General features: G+C 39.2%; 1 protein-coding gene across 1 annotated transcript; it reads right to left on the bottom strand.

Annotated features, from left to right (window-relative positions):
- Window positions 1-2,354: 2,354 nt before the first annotated feature.
- Window positions 2,355-7,626, bottom strand: LOC104444972 (putative disease resistance protein RGA1). Its single transcript, XM_010058747.3, has 3 exons — window positions 3,959-7,626; window positions 3,458-3,742; window positions 2,355-3,372 (listed from the first exon to the last, which is right to left on the bottom strand). The coding sequence occupies exons 1-3, from the start codon at window positions 7,553-7,555 to the stop codon at window positions 2,476-2,478; spliced, it is 4,779 nt and encodes a 1,592-aa protein (XP_010057049.3). The 5' UTR covers window positions 7,556-7,626; the 3' UTR covers window positions 2,355-2,475.
- Between the last annotated feature and the right edge of the window lie 16,321 nt (window positions 7,627-23,947).

Here is a 23,947-nt window from a genome sequence, read left to right as displayed (position 1 = left end):
TTTGACAAGGATAATTGTCCAATCAAATTAGGGATGTATACTCATGATAGAACAATTAAACTTGAATGATGGTAGAAATCGATTAGACAAGGTAAATCCATATCGAGTTCAAAATGGATTTGATATTTGTTGAAAGGGAAAAAGCCATAAAAAGCCATAAAAATCCAAAATTATAACTACTCGATCATTTACTTTAAACTTTTCTTGTGATATAAAAATCACAAACTTATACCATATGATACATTTACTCCTATCAAGGCTTTGTGAAATAATTTTCCAGCCAAAACATTATTGTTTTTATTTCACTTAAATCACGTATGTCAACTTAGATCCAAAAAAAAAAAAAAAAAAATCATGTATGTCAAAACATTACATTCCGGCATCCATGTAAACTAAACCTTGACTAGGGTAAATATGTCATAAAAGTACAAATTTAGAATTTTGATGTCACCAAAAAAAATTTAAGATAAATGTGTCATAGTGGGCATAGTTTGGATTTTTTTGTGGCTTTTTCCCTTGTTTAAATCAAAGTAAATATTGGCTAAAATTCCAATGGTGGATAGATAATCTTAATTTGACAAATCGTAAGCAATTACAAGGATTAAGGCTTCTCACGTCCTCTCTATAATTAGGAGGCATCTTTATTGACTTTTGGACGGACAGATAGAGAATTTAAGTTTCGTGGAAAATCACAAGCGCAAATTGTCTAAAATCCTAGAACAATCATTAAAAACGCACAATTTTACACGATGATTTGTGGTTTTGATGGCGAAATTGTCTAATATCTTCCACTTATTCATATGTAAAATATGTCACGAGATGATGGAATACTTACCGTACTTAATTTTCATATCCTTTTACTTGTTCGAAATTCTAAGGCATTATTTGCATATACTTCTTACTAGACATGTATGCTTATATATGTGCGCCTTTGTGTGTGTACGCATGTTCTTGAGATTTTAACTTATTTAGGGTCAGGATCGATCTATAGAGTAAAGTCGTCTTCTGAAATGAAGAAGAAGGGAAAGAGGAAACCATGCCTGGCGTCCACAAACAATCCCTTAGGATGGACCATATCGTGGAGGTAAAAAAAAATATGTATTCGGCAACATTTAAGTAAAATAAAATGCGATATGTATGTGCGCTTAGACAATTTACGGAGAGTGGTATGTTAAGAGCTTATTTGGTAACCAATCTATTCTTGGAAACAATTTCCATTCAGAAATAGTTGCTTTTGATTTTATTCCCTAGACGAATTTTTGAGCATTCAAACAGGTTTGATAATTGTATAAAATTTATATTTCCGGAGTATAAAAAAATCAAGAGTGCATTTAATATGACTCTTAAAATTTTTAGTGACTAAAATTTCTTTTAATTTTATGAGATTTTTCTTTTTTTTTTCTCTCTTTTTTCCTTCTCTTTTTCTTCCTTCTCTAGCTAGCGAACTTGCTAGCCTGGAGGGAGCCTCGCCAGCCCCTAGTGAGGTCGCAGGTCGTCAATCTCCAGACCCATCTTTGACTGGTCGCCAAGCTTGACAATTGGCTAGAGGAGGAAGAAAAAAAAACATAACTTGATTTTATAATTGTTTCTTAAAATAAAGAAGTAATTTTTTTTCAATTTCTTAATTTTGTTCCAAATCCATTCTCAGAAATAAATTTGTTCTTGAGAGTAGAAAAATTAGCTCACATTACTAAATGGATTTTTTTTTTTTTTTTTTTTCTGAAACATAAAAAATGAAATAACCGAGAATTGACCGGTTTTCAAACGGGCCTTAAATGATAAGACATAATGTGAATGGACATTTAGATAAAAAATGATATCAAAGCATAGAGCGGAGACAATATTCTTGAGCTCGTAAAATTTGCCGCCAATGCCCCATAATTTTCCAGCTTTTGCAAAATCATCCAAAGGTCTAGCTATCTTCGAGAGGATAGTCCTCCGCCGTAGCTCTTCGGAGGCGAAGGGATCCTGATCCTCGTTTTCTTTGGGGAGAGCTTTGCTGTATCGCGCCAGTTGCGTCTTGTTAGGCTTCTCCCATTCTACACATGGCCATTGGCTGTCAACCAATCCGTGTAAAACGATGAAGATGTATCATCTTCATGAACGCAAGTAAACATGGCATTGCGATGAAGGTACCTTGGTATTCCTATAACATTTCCAAATCACATTGCTGCTCAGGCGACTTTCAGTCCTTAACACTATTGTTGGGTCGTTAAATTGGGATGAATTAATTACGTATAGGCTGTTCCAACATTCAATTTGTCAGATCAACAGCAAATCATAAGAAGGGCGGTTGGAAATGGGAAAATTCAGCCAAGCCCAGCGACCATTCTCTTTTGAAAATCAGTTGGAGGTGAGATGGTCAAGATTCTTATTATTTACATACTATTACAGTTGAAATGTCTTGGAAAAAAATTTGCGAGGAAGCCCGTGGCACCCAGCACCAACTCCAGAAATAGAGGCAAATCCTAAAGATTAAGACATTTTTTCCTTCAACTTTGGACTCAAACGAACATTAATCAAACCAGATGGAAGTGCTGGCAACTCATGAAGCCTGTCGCAGTGAAGTAGATCAAGAGTCTCCAGCTTGGAAAGATGCTTGACTTCAGAAGGTAGGCTGCAGATACCGGAATATTGCAGCCTCAAGATTCTCAAATGAATTAGCTTCCCAACGTCGCCAGGAATCTCCCCTTTTAAGCTCCTACACGAGGAGGCATGTATTTCTTCAAGCTTGAGTAGACGCCCAATAAAATTAGGAAATTCTCTAATGAAGCAATAGTCCATCTTTAACACTCTCAACCTCTGCAAATTTCCAAAGGAATCAGGCAATTGTGAAACCCCTGTTCCCGATATATCCAGCTCCTCTAAAGAGCTTCCTAATTGGCCAATGGACTCTGGAAGTTCTCGTATACATCGACAATTCCTCAATGACAAGCGTCGGAGTTTCACAAGCTCTCCAATTCCATCGGGGAGTTTGGTAATCTTTGAATCATCAACTGAGAGTACTGAAAGTGATGTCAGGCATTCAAATGGATGGGGCAGGAGACTCAACGATGAGCAATTGGAGGCAGAAAGAGTTTCAAGTTTCCTTAAGCCACCTTTCGAGGGAATTTTTTCCACAGAAGTCTTATCAATGAGGAGTTCTTTCAAAGCTTGCAAGCCACCCAATTCGGCAGGCAACGTGTTGAGTTCAATGCAGGACTTCAAATTCAGGCAAAGTAATCTTTTGAGACCACCAATCGAAGGACGTAGATGGACCAATCGAGAGCATTGCTCTAGAATCAATATCTCCAAATTTGGGAAACTAAAAAACGTAGGACTTATCAGTAAGTCAGTGCACCCAGTGAGATTTAAGACTTTCAATTGCTCCATCTGTAAAACAGGAAAGAGAACGTCATAAGGTCAATTGCCAGATAATTAACAAAACAGATGCATTAGAGCAGTAAATTGAAAACACCTTGATTTTCCTCCAACCTCCCCAGTCTTCGGTGACTTTGCTCCATGAAAGGTCAAGAATGACCAATTCAGTCAGATGAAATTCTGTTGCTTCAAAATCCCTTGGGCACCCTTGCCAACAAAGCCACCTTAACTTTGGAAATACATTTGCAAAGTTTCCACCCATACTTGCATGATCCAATTGCAAGAATCTTATATTTGGCATGCTCTTGAAATTAGTTTCAGTAAATGTATGGGGACGATTATTTTTGCAGTCAAAGCAGAGGACTTCCACCTCTTCCATTCCCTACATTTACCAAGAGTAATGAATCAATCTGAAGCTATGAAATATGATTCGACATTTTCGCTAAGTAATAAAGATGAGGGAGCTTTCTTTTTTGTGTATGCGAAGAAAACCTATAGATGGTAAATTAACGAAAAAAACTGGATAACAAATTAGACCTAATATGTCGGGGCTTTCATTATATGGGAGAAAGCAAACCATTGAACAGAAAGCCTTTACCTCTTTCCTGTTGATTACTTCCAGGTCTGAAACATGCATGTATAGCCCACCCCGCCTTCCAGCATATTCATCTATAGTTCCACTGAGGTGCTTCAACAGTTTATGCATACACAGCATGTTGTCTCCTCCAATTTTGACTAGGGGCATCAAAACATCATGAGAAGGCAAAAGATCTTGATCAGACCACATATATGATGCAATTCGGCTATCCACGCCGTTGGCAAAATATGCTATGTCCCAAAATATTTGTTTCTGCTTTTCATCTAGTGCTTCATAACAGATTTTCAAAATCTCTCTGCAATCCCTCAAACTCTCTTGAGAGTTCTGCCTCCGTTGTCTCATCGAGTCCTCTATCTTCCCCCATTCATTTGTCGTTTTTCCACGCAGAAATGAACCTATAACTTCAATAGCAAATGGAACCTTCCCCATAGCTTTGAGAATGCGATTCCCAATTTCAGGATAGCCAGGTATAAAATGATTTGTTCCTAAAGCATGCTTGCAAAAAAGTTCAAGAGCTTGATCATCATCCATCTCAGTCACTCCATAGGTTTGAGCCATGCCTTCAGAAACATATCTTTGGAGAATTCCACCATTTTCTGAAGTAACAATTATTCGACTTCCAGAAGCAAACCAGTCAAGCTTGTCTCCTACCAGATCATTAAGATGAGACTGTTCTTCCACATCATCTAGGACAATAAGAACTTTTATACTGCGAAATACATCCAGGAAGAACTTGATTCCTCCTTTGAAAGAAGCAACATCGCATTCTCGCTCAAGAATATCGGATATCAACTTAGTTTGCACAAACTGAATACCACCAACATTTTGTGCTGTTTCTCCAATGTCCGTGAGAAAGCTACATCTATTGAAATAAGAGGAAAGTCTGTCATATACGGCTTTTGCAATAGTTGTCTTGCCGATTCCAGCAGTTCCATAGATTCCAACAATGCACACTCCAACCTTCTCATCTTCTATTTTCAATAACTTGATCAAATCCTTCACTTGATCATCAATACCAATTACATGTTCAACAGTAGCAACTGAGGTCTGCAATGACTTCAAAGGGAAACTAGGAAGTTTCAACTGCTTGAGATACAGAAGTGGCGGAATATTTTTTAAATTAGGACACTCCCATATCCTTAGTGCAGAGAGATTAGGAAGTGATGAGAGGGTATCAAGATCATTTTCTGTGTACTCCACTATAGGTAGCTCAACAATTTCCAAATGCTTGAGGCTAGTAAGCTCACCAAGTGGTGGGAGACTTATGCATCTTGCACAATGAAACAACCGTAGCTCAACTAACTTAGGCATGCAAGACATCCAGCTTGGAAACATTGCACCCCCATAGCCTCTTAGCTCTAAGCTTTGAAGATTTAAGCTTGGCTGCAGCTCTTCAAGGAGAACTTCATCACTTTCTTTTCCGGCACACACTAATACTAGTGAAACTAAGGAATTCTTCTCCTTCAAGTTCGCAGCATTTGTTTCTGCTACCACATCTTTTATTTCTCCCTTTACTTCAATTCTGAGCCTTCCTCTCAAATTGTTTAATCTGTTCAACTGCCCTAGCCCAGTGTAACTCTCTGGGCAAGAATCATCCCCGGGCAAAATGAAATCTGTTAGTGTGCGCAAAAGAGTCAACTCACCCATCCCTCGTGGCATATAAGATAGGGCATTACAGTTGCTAATCTCCAGTTGCCTGAGGTTGACCAATTTTCTTATATCCCTTGGCAATTCTTTTAGCTTGTAACACATATTGAGTTTAAGTACCTGCAAGGTTTCCAATCTTGTCACAGAATCAGGAAGCCTTACGATTCCTTCATTTTCAGAGAGATCTAGAAATGTCAAGTGCTTCAACTCACAAATAGAACTCGGCAAATTCTCAATACCGCTGTCATGCAAATCCAAGGCACGTAATAACTTGAAACTAGAAATTAATTTGTGAAGAGAATTTTCACCCATTTGAGTTTCACACCTCAAGCTTTTTCTTTGACTAGTTTTGATCAATGTCCTCAGACGATATGCTCTGTGTATATATGGATCTCCCCATGATAAATTCAAAGTTGAATCCCACGATATATGACGAGCTCTTTCTTCGAGGCATGACCGTAAATGATAAATTCTTCGATACTCAGTTCCAGCAACACGGCATGCTAGGTCATGTACTAAATGATGCATCCTACAAGATGTCACATTTCCGAGTTCATCTTTAATGCAGTCTTGAAAGAAATTCCTACTGAGTAGATCCATGAAATAGTCGTGAGCAATATCTTCCATGTCCCAATCTCCATTGTCTATGGGCAGGATAAATCCTTCTGCCATCCAGAGACTCATCAACATTTGTTTATCAATCACCCAGTCTCTGGGAAACAATGAACAGAAGGCAAAGCACTGTTTTAGATGGCATGGGAGATGATTATAACTAAGATTAAGATGTAAACGGAGGTCACCTAAACCTGCAGAACCTTCTAAGATCTCGTCCTCAAAATGTAACCACTCAGCTTCAGTTTTCTTGGAGAATAATAGACTTCCAATCGTTCGTATTTCCAAAGGGAATCTATAACAGGTCTTGACTATCCGCCTCCCGATATCTACCTTAATTGGATTTCTAGTCTCTTCTTCTTCCTGACAAGCCATTCTCATCAATAAATCAAAAGACGACTCTACTGTAAGGGCCTCAAGACAATAAGATGGGGTTGTACTCGTGTGGTCCGCAACTGACCCATCGTCTGTAGTTATGAGAATCTTGCTTCCTCGGGTACCTCCCATCAATAAACTTTTCAAGCTCCCCCATTGTTCAGGATCCACATACGGCAGATCGTCAATAACTAGGAGATATTTTCGCAGTCGCTCCATGTCATCTACTCTCTCTGTTGTCTCTCTTCCTCTGATTTTTCGTAATTCGCTTTCGTGATAACGGAAGTCTCCGTAACCCACACAGACCCATATCCTTAAATTGAAATGATTCTTGACCATGTCATCTTCGTATAGACATCGAGCGAGAGCCGTCTTTCCAATCCCACTCTCACCCCGTATCGAAAGGACGGAAATTTGTTCATCAGAGTCAGAGTCTAACAAGAAGTTCATAATTACGGTTTTAGCATCCTCTCTCCCTACAATCTCCTCATCGTACACAAAGGAGTCCAACCGCTCTCTTCTCTCTACCCGCACATCCTCCCCGCACTCTCGCAAGCCCAAATCCCTCCCTCTGGCAGCGATGGCTTCTATTCTCTTCCTAATATCCCTCGCACGGGCGATTATCTCCTGCCTTAAAGCAACTTGTTTTGAAGTTGAAGAGGAGGTAATTACCTTCTGCTTCAGTTTCTCAAATATGCTCAGCGGTTCTCGTCGCGTGACTTCAATGTTCCACTCTTCGAGTAAGTCCTCCGCATCATAGAAAGCATCTTTGAGATCCCCCAGCCATATTTTGATTTCCCAGTGTCCTCTGAGGTTCCGATTTTCCGCATCGGACACTATACTTCGGAGAAAGGAAAAGGTTTTCTTCAGCTCGGAAACTTCGCCGCCAGCGCTCCATAATTCTTCATCATTTGGGAAATCATCCAGAAGTTTAGCTACTCTCAAGACGAGTGCTTCCGCCATGGCTCTTCGGGGTGAAGGGGATCCCGCGCCTTCTCTTTTTTTCTTTCAGGAGGATGCTCCGCTGATGCCGAGTCGCGACCTGTTTGGTCTCCTCCCGTTCCATGCACAGCCGATCAGTATCAAAAGATGAAAATACCCTCATTTGACTATACAGGGATTACTAAAATCGAGCGTACTGCCCCCCCAATTTCCCATGCTCTGTCTATGGCGTTAAAGACTATTTTTTTTTTGGTCGAAAATGATAGATACTTTCATTTCATAATAAGCAGGACTTACAAGAGGATAATGGGTGATATTCTGAAAATAAAACCTCCGAAAGTGCCGAAGGAGGGTGTGCCCTCCAATTTTGAGGCAATAAGTTCTTGCTGTGCATCTTCGCTAGGAGATCCGCAGCTACATTAGTGTTTCGGGGACAGTAACTAAATTTCGTAAGTGGTAATTGAGCAAGCAGACCAATGCATTGGTCTATTATGGGCTTCACCTTCCATGGCTTCTCAGCCCAGCCCAATATGCTTTGATGTGCGGTCAAACAGTCAGATTGGAGTTCCACTTCAGTTTGATGTACTTGCCCGAACTCTTTCTCTCCCACGTGCAAGCTCGGTCGAAATTGTAGCAGCTTCAGACCTTGCAAAATCGCTAGGGTTTCCACCTGAAGCGGCGATGAAGCTCGGACTGTCGGCGCGGCCGTCAATCACACCGTCCGGTGTGATCCCGCAAGATACCAAAGAATCGAACCGGTTTGCTCCCCCTGTTTCCAAGACCCATCAACGTTCATCTTCGCCTTCCCTCCTCCGGTGGCCTCCACTGTTCGGTAAGTGCAGGATCTGCTTTTTCTTCCCTTCGTTTGGTTGCCATCTGCTATAATTTCGGAGGTGGGCTTCCGCCAGGTCAACTATGGTATGCGATTGCAGTTGTTGCCCTCTGAAGATCGAATTGTTGCGTGCTTTCCAGAGAAACCAGAGGATCATCGCGATCAGCTCTTTCTCGAGTGGGTGATTATGTTCTTCGAAACTTTCCATAAGCCATTTATCCAATTGGGATATTCTGTTTAGGTCACATTTGATTCTCACCCGTGGGTCCTTCCATATTTCTTTTGTCCAGTTGCAGAGGAGGAACAAGTGCTCGGGTGTCTCCACTTGATTGTTGCACAAATGAGCAAAGGGGATTAGGTAAGATCTTTCTCTTGTATAGATTCTCCTTTGTTGGGATGGCGTTCTGACAAATGCTCCATATGAAGATGCGAATTTTTGGGGGAATTGTCAATTTCCAGATCTCTGTCCATAAAGTGCGTGGGGTTGTGAATGAGGTTGTCACTCTGTTTTGATCTGTTGTTGTGTTGTCTGCATTTATCTTGTTGTATCCGCTTTTCACCGTGTACCTTCCCATCTTGTTGCCTCGCCATACTAGGGAATCTTCTTCCAGAATGGGACTTAGCGGGATAGATAAGATTTCATTTGCTATTCTGTTTTCAAAGAGGTTTTCAACTTCTGCTTCCTTCCAGCTTCCGTTTGTTTCGCTTATCAGTTCAGCAACTTTTGTGGGTTCATCTCTGTTAGCTGGGCCTCCTAGCACCCCTGAGTCCAGCCATTTATCCTCTCGAATGTTGATTTTGTTCCCATCACCTACCCGCCATTGGATCTCCTTTTCGATGGTTTCTCTCCCCACGATTATGCTCTGCCATCCCCAAGAAGGACGCTGCCCTTTATCTGCTCTCCATATGTCTCTATTTGGGTAGTAAACCCCTTTAAGTATCCTGCTCCATAATGCTATAGTTGATTGTGATAATCTCCAGGCCTGTTTTGCCAACATTGCTTTGTTAAAGTTTACTAGGTCTCTAAATCCAAGACCTCCTTCATCTTTTCTCTTCTTTAGAGCTTCCCATTTCTTCCGTGTAACCCATTGCTAGTTTCTCTTTGCTTCCACCGAAGTTTGCGATTTGCCTTTCAATCGATCTGCATATTGAGATAGGAACTTTGAATATCGACATTGCATATTGTGGGAGAGCTTGAACCACACTCTTTATCAGTGTTTCTTTCCCTGCTTTGGACAGAAATTTCTCTTTCCACCCCGCCATCTTCATGTTTACTTTGGCTAGGATCCAGGCGAACATTTCTTTCTTTGTTTTCCCCCAATCCGTCGGAATGCCAAGGTAGTTCCCTGTCTTTTCTATAATTGGGACTCTTAGTTGATGAGCCAAATTCCTTTGTAGATTTAGAGGACAGCCGCTGCTGAAGCTCACCCCTGACTTGTTGAGGTTGACTGTTTGACCCGTGGCAAAACAATACTGGTTTAGGACTGCTGCAAGGTTCTGACATTCTACTAATGTCCCATCCAAAAAGAAGATTGAATCATCAGCAAATAGTAAATGTGATAGGGTAGGGCAGTGTGAGTTCAGTGTAATCCCTTTTATACTCCCGTCTGAAATAGCTGTGTGCATTAGCCATGAGAGCACGTTTGACACAAGAACAAACATATAAGGGGATAGTGGGTCTCCTTGCCGAATGCCCCTTGTTGGTGAAAAGTATTTCATGGGCTCACCATTTACTTTCACACTTAACTTTGCTGTCGAAACACAATGCATAATCATACTCACCCATTTTGTGTGAAAGCCCATTTTCAGTAAACATGCTTGTAGAAAGTCCCACTCCACTTTATCGTACGCTTTTTGCATGTCTAACTTTAAAATGGCTTGAAATCTCTTCTTTCTCTTCTTGATTCTGAGCTGATGGATAACCTCTTGTACAATGAATATGTTGTCTTGAATCTGTCTCCCGTGTACAAATGCACTTTGTTCAGGTGTAATGATATGAGGAAGCCATCTTTTCAATCTGTTCGCCATCACTTTAGCAATAATTTTATAGCTGAAGTTGCATAAGCTTATGGGTCTGAACTGGGTTATGCTCTCTGGATGTGTCACTTTCGGGATGAGAGCTATATGTGTTTGGTTAATGGTAGGATCAAAGGTACCTTATGCGAAGAAATTCTGAACTAATTGGCAAACTTCATGCTGGAGCTCCTCCCAGAAGTGTTGGTAGAAATGTCCGTTTAACCCGTCGGGTCCCGGGGCTTTAAATGCCCCCAATTGGAATACCGCTTCTTTAACTTCTTCCATCGTCACATTCTCCAGCAGTTGCTTGTTCATTACCTCATTTACTGGGCTCTGGCATTGGTCTAAAATCGGGTTGAAATCTCTTGGACCCATAGTTTCATAAAGTTTTTGATAGAATTCCAGTATTTTTTGCTTAATCAAATTTTGTTCTCTGCACCATGTATCATCATTGAACTTCAGCATAGTTATCCTATTTCTCTGTCTTCTCTGGACTGTGGTAGCATGAAAATACTTCGTGTTTTGGTCTCCCAATTTCAACCAGTTTATTCGTGCCTTGATTCCCCAATACCTTTCCTCCTGACGCCATAACCTCTCTATTTGCTCCACCACCTTTTGTTGTTTTTGTTTGCTGGATTCATCGAGATGTTGATTTGTTAGGGCTGTGAGTTGCTGCTTTAACTCTTTAATACGTTTGCTTGCGTTTGGGAACTTCTTCTGACTCCATTTTTCAAGTTGGTTGGCCACTTGATGCACTTTGTCTGTAAAGCTATTTCCACTTAAGAGTCTTCCAGCCCATATTTGCTTGATGATTTCTCTACATTCAGTTTCTTCCGTCCAGTATGCTTCGAACCTGAATTGTTTCTTCTTTTTCAGGTGTTCAGGATGGAGCGCAAGAAGGAGTGGGCTGTGATCGGAGCCAATGGCTGGTAACGCATAAACCTTAGCATTCGGGAAGAGCACTCGCCATTCCATGGTACACAAAGCCCGATCTAACCGTTTTTTAACCATTTCCTCTCCTTCTTTGTTATTGGCCCATGTGTATGCGCATCCTTTGCTTTCGATATCCATTAGGTAGCAGTCGTTCAATAGGTCTCGGAATGCTGCCATGCGATAATAATCTGCTGCCCTTTTTCCCACCTTCTCCCATGCATATAAGATTTCGTTAAAGTCTCCCAAACAGACCCATGGAAGTGTATTTTGTACCTGGATCTCCCATAATTGTTGCCATGTAGAAAGTCTTTCCCCGTAGTTGGTAGGGGCATAAGTGAAAGTTATATGCATCCTTCTTCCTCTGTTCAGATCATAACAGTCCACATCAATGAGGTTAGTATTGCAAGAGAGCACATGTATCTCTACCTCGTCGTTCCACATTAGCACCAGGCCTCCTACACGCCCTTCCGGATTTATTACAAGCTTGTTTGCATATTGTAAGCGTTTAACCACATTCTCAACCATTACCTCCTTGTTTTTTGTTTCCATTAAAAAGACTAAGTCGGGCCTTTCGAGAGCTACTAAGGCTCTCGGCTCTGGATTGTCGGGGATTACCCACCCACGACAATTCCAGCCGATGATCTTCATGATGTCTTCGGTGGCTTATTAGGGCTAGCCACCAAAGCCCATCTCGTTAAAGACTATTGAAAATGGGATATGTTTGCAATTTGCCAGAAAAGCGCGAGTTGCAATTATTCATTTCATTAACCGTCCAGCTTGATTAATAGAAAATATAAATGTGACTTTTTAAAACATTTTCTCTTTCTCGTGTGACGATAACGTGATTAAAATGATATTGTTTTGATCAAAATCTGATTTTAATATAAATTTATTTCAATTAAATAATAAAGAAAAGGAGATCATAAAAAAAAAATTAAAAAGGAAAAAAATTGTACTAAAAATCATATTTGGACCAAAACAATGTCGTTTAAGTCTTATGTTTTGTGTTTTAGCTTCGTCAACACCACATAAGTGAAAGAAAATATTTTAAAAGGCACATCTACATTTTCTATTAGCCAAGCTAGACGCAATCAACAAAAGGATTCAATTGCACCATTCTAACAAGTTTTAAGACTCGATTATATTTTTTACAGGTTTTAAAACTCAATTACATTTTTCTGATAAATTTTAAGACTTTTAGTGCATATATCCCTTTGAAAATCTATCATTTTTATGAGCGAATGTAATGGTGCAAAATCTAATATTGTTAATAATTTTGGGAGATATCTAACGTGGAAAGAAGAATGCTTCTTAAAGTCCACCAGAAGACAAATGATGAAGAGTTAGGGAACTAATCAATGTTTAAACTCTTCCAAAAGATGACACATAATCAACATTGAAAATCTACTAGAAGAGAAGATAAATGGGGATTAGTTAGGCAATGAGGAAACATTCAGAGTCTACCAGAATAAAAATGTGGATGTGGATAAGCAAGAAAATTCAAAAGGGAAAGAAAAGAAAAGAAACCATGGCTTTATACTCTTTCCTAAATTCAAATACATTGTTTGACAACATTAAAGCTCATTAGAACAATTCGTTTATGCTGAACAAACTCATAGTATTGAATGGGGCAAGTACAAATCTTAATTGGAAGCAAAATGTATAGATAGTGCAATAAAGGTATTGCTTACAAGCAGAATGATCAACCCCTTGCAATTTTTAGTGTCCTATGTTTTATTTTTAGAGGCAATCCCTAAAACAAAGAGCTTGCTGTAATATATTTTTATTAGTCTATAAGTTGGCTACTCTTACATTGCCTTGCTCCCACTTTCCACTATCTTATTTCGAACTATTTTTCTCTTACTTTTTTAATTTGATCTTACATTATTAGTCTAAAGCTTCAATGAGGAAACATTGAGTCTACCGGAATGAAAATGTGGACCAAGATAAGCTAGAAAATTTATAGAGAAAAGAAACGAATGCACGGTTTTATACTCTTTCCTAAATTCTAATACAAATTATTACAACATTGAAGCTCACTAAAACAATTCTTTATGTTGAACAAACTCGTGGCATGGAATGTGGCAAGTACAAAATGAAAATTGGAAGCAAAATGAGTAGATGGTCAATAAAGGTATTGCTTGCAAGCACAGTGATCGACCCCTTGAAATTTAGTGTCCTATGTTTTATTTTTTGAGGCAATCCCTGAAAAAAGAGCTTGTTGTTATATATTATCATTGACATTGCTACTCTGTACCTCTCATGCACTAGACAATATTTTAATAGATCAAAATTGGTGGTTGACAACTTGTTGATAAGATAAAAGGAAAGGTTTTTTTTCAATGCTACTCTTACATTGCCTTGCTCCCACTTTCCACTATCTTTTTTCGAACTTTTTTTCTCTTACTTTTTTAATTTGATCTTACATTATTAGTCTATAAGTTGGCTAAAACTTAATTTTATGGAAAATTTTAAATAATGCCATAAAGTGCCATCATTTTCTTAAATAAAGGTCTAAAGTAGATATTGTGTCAAATAAGAGTCAGAAGTGACCATAGTAGTTTCAAATAAAGGTTTGATCTCGCGAGTCGCCAACCGATTAAATATTATAGCTGGTCAAGGATATTTTTATCAAAAGATAATTTAAATTTAAAATTATATATTTTTTCTTTTTTTCTTTTTTTTTTTCATTTTTATTCCTTTCTAGCTTGTGCTAATGAGGGTCTGGCGACCCTCACCATTTGCTGGTGAAGGCCAAGATCCTTGCTAAATCATCTTAGGGCAACCCTCGCCTAGCCCTCTCCATCGATCAACCATTGCTTGAGACTAACCACCGGTGAAGAAAAAAGAGAGTACCAAAACAAAGAAAAAGAATGAAAAAAATTCATAAATGGTACAAGATGAAAATGCCCCTGCCAACTAGAGTTAAGCCATTTTTGAAACTGGTATAAGCACTTCAAACTCTCAATTGAAACAAAATCCACTTCATACCTTTATTGGAAAAAATAAAGACTCTTATAGGAGAAAATGAAGGTACTTGAGGCATTTATTTAGAACAATGTCCACTTTAGGCCCCTATTTTAGAAAATGACTTCAAACCTTTATCTAGATTTTTTTTCCATCATTTTTGTACTTGACAATATATAATTGACATACCAAAATACAATATATAATTGTTTCACTATGTTTCACTAGAATTAAATTGACGACAAAATATTTTTTACCAGAAATTGCTTTTATGTTTTATCAAGAAGAGATAGTTTTTGTGATGATTCTGGACATGAGTCTTATCAATGAAGCACAAGAAACAAATATGCTTCAACGGAATTTAATAAACAAAGAAGTATGATGAAGTGCAATGACATAAAAGGCTTCGCTAAAATTTAATTGACGTAAAGTACGATGACAAAAAGATATTGGCCAAAATTTAATCGGTAATGAAATAGTTGGAAAGTATAGTAAAGGTAAATGAATTGAAAATTTAAAGGTTCTTGTCATAATTGTTTTGGCTTGGGGGGAGGTGGTTTACAAAAAAATTGATGTGATTATTGAAAACTTACAATTAGGGGTGGCAAAGGGGTGGGTCGGGTTGGGTATGGGTCGGATCGAAAATGGGTCGACCCATATTTAACCCATTTAACCTGTTTTGACCCATATCCTTGTAGTGTAAATCTAGTAACCCATACCCAACCCGACTTATACCCGACTCATACCCGAACCATACCCGACCCATACCCGACCTGACCCGTATTACTAAAACCTACTTATTGTTAAAATATTTTTATGCAATACAAATTTTTTTAACAATTTTTATGCAATACAAATTTAATGGAAATTTTTTTAATTCTTTTTGAAATATTTTCTAAAAAATCGAATTTTTAATTTTTTAAATATATTTTTTAATTATTTTTAATTTTAAAAATATAATTTTTATAATTTTTATTTTTTAATATATCATTTTAATTTTAATAATTATTTTCTCTTTCCTCCTTTTTTTTTTTCTTCTTCTTCGGCTGGCCGCCGCCACGACGATGGCCGGCGATTGGCCACAAGCAAGATCAAGCTCATCGGCGTCGAGCGGGGCTCGATCTCGCCGATCCGGTGAGGCTAAGGCTTCTCTCAACGTCGGTGAGCTCGAGCCTCGCCGTCGTCGGCGAGGTTGAGCCTCGCTGAATCTGCGAGACTCGAGCTCACCGACGTTAAGCGAGGCTCGATCTTGCCAATCTAGCAAGGCCAAGGTCTCGCCCGACGCCAGTGAGCTCGAGCCTCGCTAGTCGTCAGGGAGGCCGAGCCTTGCCGGATCTAGCGAGACTCGGGCTCGCCAGAGTTGGGCGAGGCTCGATCTCGTCGATCTAATGAGGCCGAGGCCTCGCCCGACGCCGGTGAGCTTGAGCCTCGCTAGCTGTTGGCGACCTCCGAGGAAGCAGCGGAGGCGAGCCTCAAGGTGGGCAGCGGAGGCGACCCGGAGGTGAGCCGCGGTGGCGAGTGGCGAGGGCGGCTCGGAGGCGAGCGGTGAAGGTGAAGGTCGAAGGGTTGTCCGTGTTTTTAGGTTTAAAAATGGGTCGAAAATGGGTTAGAACGTGTGACCCATTTTCGACCCATATAAAACTAAACTTAAAATGGGTAGAATGTGGGTTATGGCCCATTACAACTTCATAACCCACATTCGACCCATTTGTGAAAACTATGGGTGCAAAATGGGTCCATGACCATTTTGCCACCTCTACTTACAATCAACGGTTACAAATGGTTATTTAATTTAATTAAAAAAAAAAACTTCCCAATCCAGTCTTCAAAACAAGTAACTTCTTAATCATACCTGAGGTTACAATAAGTTACATTATTCACAATTTGTTATTATCTAGTAATACAAGAGTTTCCGTATGTGAAAATGTTGCTACTTGGCAATTACACTTCCATGTCAATAACATTATCTTAGATAACTAATGTTTGCCATTGATAACTTCATTAGTTGTCGTTGCTCTTCAAGTTGTTGACTATTCTTTCATCGATGACTTCTACTATAAACCAAATTGCTATTATCAACTAAAATTATCACTTGTCGATCATAACTAAAAGTTGGCCATTTTTTGGTGTTGGTATTTGTTTCCTTTAAAAGAATTGAATGTTTTGTTGATCATTCGATTCTTTTAATTAAGATAATCAAGAGCAATCGTGCCCCCTTGTCATCGTCAAATTCAACTTTTCCTTGTTGAATTTTTTCTTAGTTAGATTCATGATTTGACTCCTATATTTCTATTAAAGCCATGTTTAGTAGAAAGTCTTCATGCCGCCCTCTATCTCTATCTTTAAGTGGTCACTCATATTTAGATACCGTCGCTGCCAATTGAAAGAAATCAGCAAAATATTGTGTCACACCCCGATCCTCCGAGCGCATACCCATCCCTCTGCGATCAATGAAATAGCGACATCCCAAGACACATCGTCAATTCATTCATTTTAAATGTGCATGCGGAAGCAAATAATAATTTTCCCAGACAACAACAAGATGGGATAGGAAAGTTGGGCCATAAATTTTCAAAAGCAAACCACACCTTTATACACACATATAACAAGTCTCATACAGTACCAGTCTATAAATATATACAAGGTCTGCAAAACAAAGGGGGGTTTCGTAAAACTACATATCTTCTTCCTCCTCCTCATCATCATCCTCATTGGAGCCTACAGCTAAGTATTCCGGAGTACCTGGATCTGATAGGTATGGTTCCACCACTAAACCACCCAGAGGATCAACTGTCCCTTTTTCAAAAGCAACCTCCAGCATATACGCAGGTATCTATGGTTCCGGTATGGGACCTTCTCTCTGTCCATCTCGAGCACGTCAGGTAAAGCCTCATCAACCTAGACCACGGACCTTATAAGCTCGTAGACCCAGCCCCTAGGGTGCCCATGTAGTAGAATATAAGACACATATTCTGTGACCTTCTTCGACTGTCCAAAACGTTCAGGAGGAGCTGCTATCTAGGGATCTAAAATTGTTATCCCACAACGGGATGAGATGACATCTTAGCGAGTTCAACCCCCTAAGCCCCAACTAGGAAGAAAATACGCCCCAAGGGCTGCCCAAGCACAAACATGAGTTAGAGGTCTTACATTTGCCTCTGTTCCTTCCTACAAATCAGTACAATGCATAGACTCCCGAATCACATCAACAAATCAAATCACCAAATCAGATCGAGTCATCGATCAATCGACTCAATCGATTCCACATCATCACGACCCTCTCTCAGTCGGCCCATTCAATAATATATATATAAAGTCCGATCATATCAGGATTGCTCACCCTAAGCTAAAGATAGATAGTATAGCTCACCCAAAGTTGATAGATTATGGCTCACCAAAAGCTGACAACTGAGTATACTGCTCACCCAAAGCTGACGTATCAAAGCTCATTAGTATACTAACAATGCTCACCAAAAGCTACTAAGGTATACTGCTCACCCAATGCTAATATATCATGGCCCTCAGGTGGATATAATATGCCGGTATACTGCTCACCCAAAGCTGACATATCAAAGCCCGTAGATTGATATAGTATACCATCTTGACCATCTAACAAATTCACCATTTTTATCATACCCGATAAAAATACTCGTGTGTGGGTACACGGTTGGCCTTAGCCAAAATACAATATTTTCCCTTTTGAAAATCCCACTAATTTCGACAGTCCAAAAACACATTTTTTTGGCGTAGTAAATCGATGCCTGGTAATTTTCTAATTAATTACCAAAATTAATAAATTTTGGGATAAATATCCAAAATCCACAAATCACACTCAATTTGCACAAAATAGTAGTCAATTAAATAAAAAATCACACCACTAAAATCAGCACAAAATTTCGATCATTGGCTATCCCGGTCTAATTTCTAGAAAATAAAGCCTTGTCAGAATCGCAGTAAGCAGACAATTTAAGGTCACAATTGGCACGCAACATAATACCCTAACTTGGATTTCCTTTCAAATAACGCAGAACTCTCACAACTACCTCCCAATGAGCTTTCTTTGGCCGCTGCATGAACTGTGCAAGAATATGCACATAGTAAGACAATTCAGGTCAAGTTATTGTTAGTTAAATAAGCCGACCCACTAGGCGCTTATACGAGCGGGGTTGTCTACATCATCACTCTCTCGTAAGGGCTAGCTTGTGATTTTGTTCAAGAGGAGTTTTAGCCGGCTTGGAACCCAGCAATCCGACCTCAGAAATCATATCCAACGCATACTTATGTTGACATAAGAAAATACCATCTAAGTTTCTCGCCACTTCAATCCCCAAGAAAAATTTCAGCTTCCCCAAGTCTTTCATATGAAAACAACGACTTAAATAGTTCTTGAACTTTTGCACAGCAAAAATATCATTACCAGAGATAATGAGATCATCAACATAAATAAGCACATTCAATTGAACAGTCCCAACTCTAAAAGTGAACAAGGAGTAATCTGAATATGATTGCTGAAATCCGTAAGCTTTCAAAGATGCAGCCAATCTCGCAAACCAACATCTAGGTGCTTGCCGCAAACCGTATAGAGATTTCCGAAGTCTACATACCTTCCCTGATGATTGAGAGGCAAATCCAGGTGGCATCTTCATGTAAACCTCTTCCTCTAAATCACCATGTAAGAAAGCATTTTGAACATCCATCTGATGAAGTTCTCAATTCTTTGCAGCCGCAACGGCAAGAAAGGTGCGTACAGTGCACATTTTTGCCGTAGGAGCAAAAGTCTCTTGATAATCTATGGTTTCAACTTGTTTATTTCCTAGTATCACCAATTGTGCCTTGTATCATTCAACGCTTCCATCAGAATTGTACTTAATTTTATACACCCACTTGCTCCCAATTGCTTTCTTCCTAGGCGGCAAATTTTCGACTGTCCGTGTGCCATTATCTTCTAAAGCCTGTATTTCTTTACTCATGGCCTCTCTCCACCGTTCATCTTTAATTGCTTCCGCATAAGAGTTTGGTTCATGTCCTGCAGTAATTGCTACCAAGAAACAATGGTTTTGTGCAGAAAATTTTTCATAACTCACATAATGTGCTATAGAATAAGGTGTACCTGAGGAATCGGATCGGGCAGATGAGCATGTCGAGGGCTTATTTTGATGGCGTTTGTCACATAATCTTTCAAACTAACAGACGATTCCTTGACCCTTTGTCCCCTACCTAGCTGCTCTTCGACAACTTCGCTTCTTTCCACGTCCTCATTATTTGTGTGGATAAATTCCTATATTTCATGATTCACCTCATTTTCTCTATCTACACTTTCGGCATGCTCCTCTCTCAAGTCACTTTCTAAATCATCAACTTCATCACCCAACTACATAACTCTATTTTTAATGAGTTCATCAGTTTTCTCATCAGCATATGGAAATTCTGTTTCAACAAACACTACATCTCTTGATACAAAGTATTCACCAGCTTCTAAATCATACAATATCCACCCCTTCTTTCCCAACGGATAACTAACAAAAACACACCGACGACTTCTACTAGCAAATTTATCTTTATCCCAATTATGATTATACGCATAGCACAAACAACCAAAAATCCGAATATGTTTGTAAGAAGGAAGTTGGCCAAAAATAATCTCATATGGGGTTTTACCATTCAATAATATAGATGGAGTCCTGTTTATTAAATACCCAGCTGCGAGTACACATTCTCCCCAAAATTCTATGGGTAAATTTGCTTGGAAACGCAAAGCTCTTGCAACATTAAGGATATGGCGATGCTTTCTTTCCACTCGGCCATTTTGTTGAGGTGTTCCAACACAAGAAGTCTGATGCAATATCCCATGTTCATCAAAATATTATTTCGAACACAAAAATTCACTTACGTTATCACTTCTAACGATTTTCCATTTTTCTTGAATTGGCATCTAACCATCGCAATAAACTTCCTAAGAACACAAGCCACTTCGTTTTTTCCATTCAGCAAATATATCCACACAGCACAAGAGTAATCATCAACAATTGTCAAGAAATAAATTGCTCCACATGAAGCTGGAACTCTATAAGGTCCCCACAAATCATAATGTATCAATTCAAAATGATCTTTAGCTTTATTGTCACTAGAAAATAAGATCTCTCTTGTTTGTTTTGCTCTACAAACAAACCTCACAAGTTTTATTGGTTTTCCTAACCATTTTGCTAGCTTCTGGAATTAACTCCACCACCTTAGAAGAAGGATGACCCATTCTTTTATGCCAAAGGATTCCATATTAGCCACCGTGCAAACATGTACTGAAGTCACTCCCTTGAGAAAGTAAAGCCCCTCACGTTGCTCACCCGCTCCAATCGGGTTCCTTGAATTTAGGTGCTATATTTTGTTAGTGAGTTGAATAACCAAATTTGAATCATTAAGAAGTTGTGATACAAAAATCAAATTGCATTTCAATTTGGGCACAAAAAGAACTCATCGTAATTTCAAGTCTCCTCCAAGCAACACAGTTTCTTCTTTTATTGCCATGGTCTTTTCTCCATCAAGTAACTCGACTGAGCATGGCACAATGTCACGCAATTCTCTCAAAAATGTCAACGTTCCTGTCATATGGTGGGAAGCTCCTATGTCAATAATCCAAGGAAAAATACTATATTTACCTGTCAGCCTCTCATGGCCACCATTTTGATGAGAACTTAACATTCCCAATAAAGTTGTCCACTGCTTATGATTCAATCCACTAAGACCCTTTCAATCTGAATTTGTCACAACTCCTCGCCCACCATCAACTCTAGTTGCCTGTGAGACGTTGGCACGAGCACCTCCTCTGTTGTTACGTCCACCTCTATTATTACGCTTTTGACCACTACCTTGTCCAGCAGAGGTTCCACGTGGTCTATTACCCCACCATTCTGGATATCCTATTAGCTAGAAACAACTTTCAGCATCATGTCCCTCTCGGTTGCAATTAAAACAAAATGGGATTTTATCTTTTCCCCTCCTTGAATTTTGACCACCTGCTCGGATTGCAAAACTCATGGGATTGCCTCTTTCATCCTTGGTTTGTGTCATAGTTGGCACTCGTTCTTGCTGAACAACCATAGCATAAACACGATTCAGATTAGGCAAAGGTTCAATGCTCAAAATATTAGCGCGCACTGTTCCATATCCTTCTTCATCTAAGCCCATCAAAAACTGATGAACTCTCTCTTCTTCACGCTTTCTTTCCAATTCAATGGTAAAATTGCATCTGCAACCTATACAAACACACACTGGTATCTGATCATAGTTATTTATTTCATCCCACAAGATTTTGAATTTACTGAAATAAGACACGATGGGTTGACCATCCTTCCTGCAATTGGCCAAATCCGATCTCAGTTGCTGCATCTGTGGACCATTCCCAATTGAGAATCTCTGTTTGATATCCTCCCATGGATCTTTCGCGTTCTCCATGTGAGAGATAGTCGAGCAAAGTGTCGGTTCAATGGTATTAAACACCCAAGAAACCAACATGGAATTAACCGTCCACCAATCTTCAAGTTCTAGCGAATCATCTACTGGTTGCTTGACAGATCCATCAATAAAACCATATTTCTTATTGCCTCGTAATGCAGTCCGCATAGCTCACACCCATTCTTCATAATTCTCACCCTTCAACTGAGCTTGGGTAATCAGGTTACTCGGGTTGTCATTCGAATTCAATGTATAAGGGCTAGAGGTTTTCTTGTCCATTCTAGAACTCTCCTCACTTTTTTTTTTCCATCAGCCATGGCTCTGATACCATGTAAAAGAATCGAGGAATTTTGGAATGAGAATTTTGTTCTTCATTGCCACAGAAACGTAGCATATATACAAGAAGATATAGCTATCAAACAATATCCTAATTAGGCTAAATTACCAAAAATACAAGGACAATGAAATAAATGAATAAAAAGATATGCATACAAAACTTCCTAAGTAAATGGCCTAAATAAAAGCATATCACGGCTGCCTTTCTTCCAATATATTTGCCTTTCTAATATATTGATATATATCAAACAAAAATATATGATCACGTAATAATAGAAACATTCATTTGTGACACGAGCTAAGAGTGGGAAGCGATTTCTCCAACTAAGTTATGCTCATGAGGCGAGTAAGGAGAGGCCAGCAGTGAGCGGCAAGGCCCAGGCGAGCAAATAGAGCAAGGCAAGTGAAAATAGTTTCTATTTATCTTTTGGTCGAATTAAGGCTATGTCTATACTTTCTAATTTACACAACATAACCGTAAGAAAGACTAGAGGCAGAGGCTCTAGAGCTTAGAATATGAGATAGCTAGTATAAGTACCTAGAGGGGGCTGAATAGGTGCACAAACAAATTCTCGAGATACGGAAGCGATTCTAGGCAAACGATAGAAAGGAAAATACGATCAAAGTAAAGTAAAGTAAAGGTTAGGGAAGAGAAAATTGAACACAAGATTTATAGTGGTTTGGCTTATTCCAAGCCTACGTCCACTCTTCCGCACTGACAGCCCACCGGCTGGATTTCACTATGAACAAAAGAGAAGTTACAAACAGACTTTTCCTTGATTCCACAGTGTAGATGTTCTACCATACTTCCTCAAGGTTTCTCACGAATATAGACTCTCTTTTATTTACAAGATTTTGCTCAACAAATGAATTGACTAAGAACAAGGAGCTTCAGACTTTGGAATTCTTCTATCGTGCACACACTCGAACAACTGGAACGTCTTCCTTATATACTCCTTCATGCCATCATACCCATTGGCACTTACCAAAGGAATTCCTCCAATCTACCCGTTGGACGGAATCAATTAGGAAGATCATTCGAGCTATTTAAGAAACATGTCGATAGCCCATCCATCATGTTCGCCCATATAATCAGGATCTCGGTTTCCATAAGTAGAACCTTCCAAGTATACTTTGCCAATCATCAGATCCTTAATCTTCGAATCAATTATGATCAAATAAAGGATTCTGTTATGTCATATCCAGCCAAGAGATCTTCTCCAGTCGATAAGGCCACATCCTTAATGAAACATCCAGTTCTGGATAGCCTTTCTTCAATGGATTAGAAACTGTCAATGAGGATAGACTTTGAGTCTTGAGTCTGGCTGTCCGGAGGTCTTCATACTTTAAATAGCAGAGTCTACAAGCCTTCAGACTAGACTGATGGAAACGTTTTGTCAACTTCAAAACACTTCAAAAGGATTTCTCCAACAATCTCCCCTCTTTTGATGGTGACAAAACTTTCCTGTAGATTTGGAAAACTTTGACTTGCAAAACATTTCTCAAACACATATGCATATCTTATAGAGATAAATGGCTAAATGAATAACACTAGAATCTGCAACTACAGAAAATAGGTTAGTCCAATATGCAATAAAGCCATCCATAAGATATCAATAGTAGTTAATAATAAGCAGTCAAATCCAAATCCCAAATTTAGTCCACATCCAGACACACAAGTCAAGTCAAAACAAACCACAAACCAAACAAGCCAAAAGTTCGACAAATTTAAATTCAAAGTTTTTCAAGTCTCGCAACTCTCCCCCTTTTTGTCGGCATAAAAAAGATTGAGATGAAAATGCAGTCAAGAATGCTTGGGAACACGAACAAGCTGGAAATCTCCCATCGATCGAATGATGCCTTCCAGCCTTTTCAAGTCT

The sequence above is a fragment of the Eucalyptus grandis genome, chromosome 5 (assembly GCF_016545825.1).
Source record: "Eucalyptus grandis isolate ANBG69807.140 chromosome 5, ASM1654582v1, whole genome shotgun sequence".
Lineage (NCBI taxonomy): Eukaryota > Viridiplantae > Streptophyta > Magnoliopsida > Myrtales > Myrtaceae > Eucalyptus > Eucalyptus grandis.
Note: the sequence above shows the minus strand (reverse complement) of the source record. Positions and strands in the feature narration are given on the sequence as shown.

Excerpts from the sequence above, each read along its gene's own strand:
- LOC104444972 (XM_010058747.3), bottom strand. The coding sequence starts at position 7,555 with ATGGCGGAAGCACTCGTCTTGAGAGTAGCTAAACTTCTGGATGATTTC. Across the intron at positions 3,743-3,958 it reads AAGTAATCAACAGGAAAGAG|GGAATGGAAGAGGTGGAAGT; the intron begins GTAAAGGCTTTC and ends TGGTAAATGTAG. Across the intron at positions 3,373-3,457 it reads GAGGTTGGAGGAAAATCAAG|ATGGAGCAATTGAAAGTCTT; the intron begins GTGTTTTCAATT and ends CCTGTTTTACAG.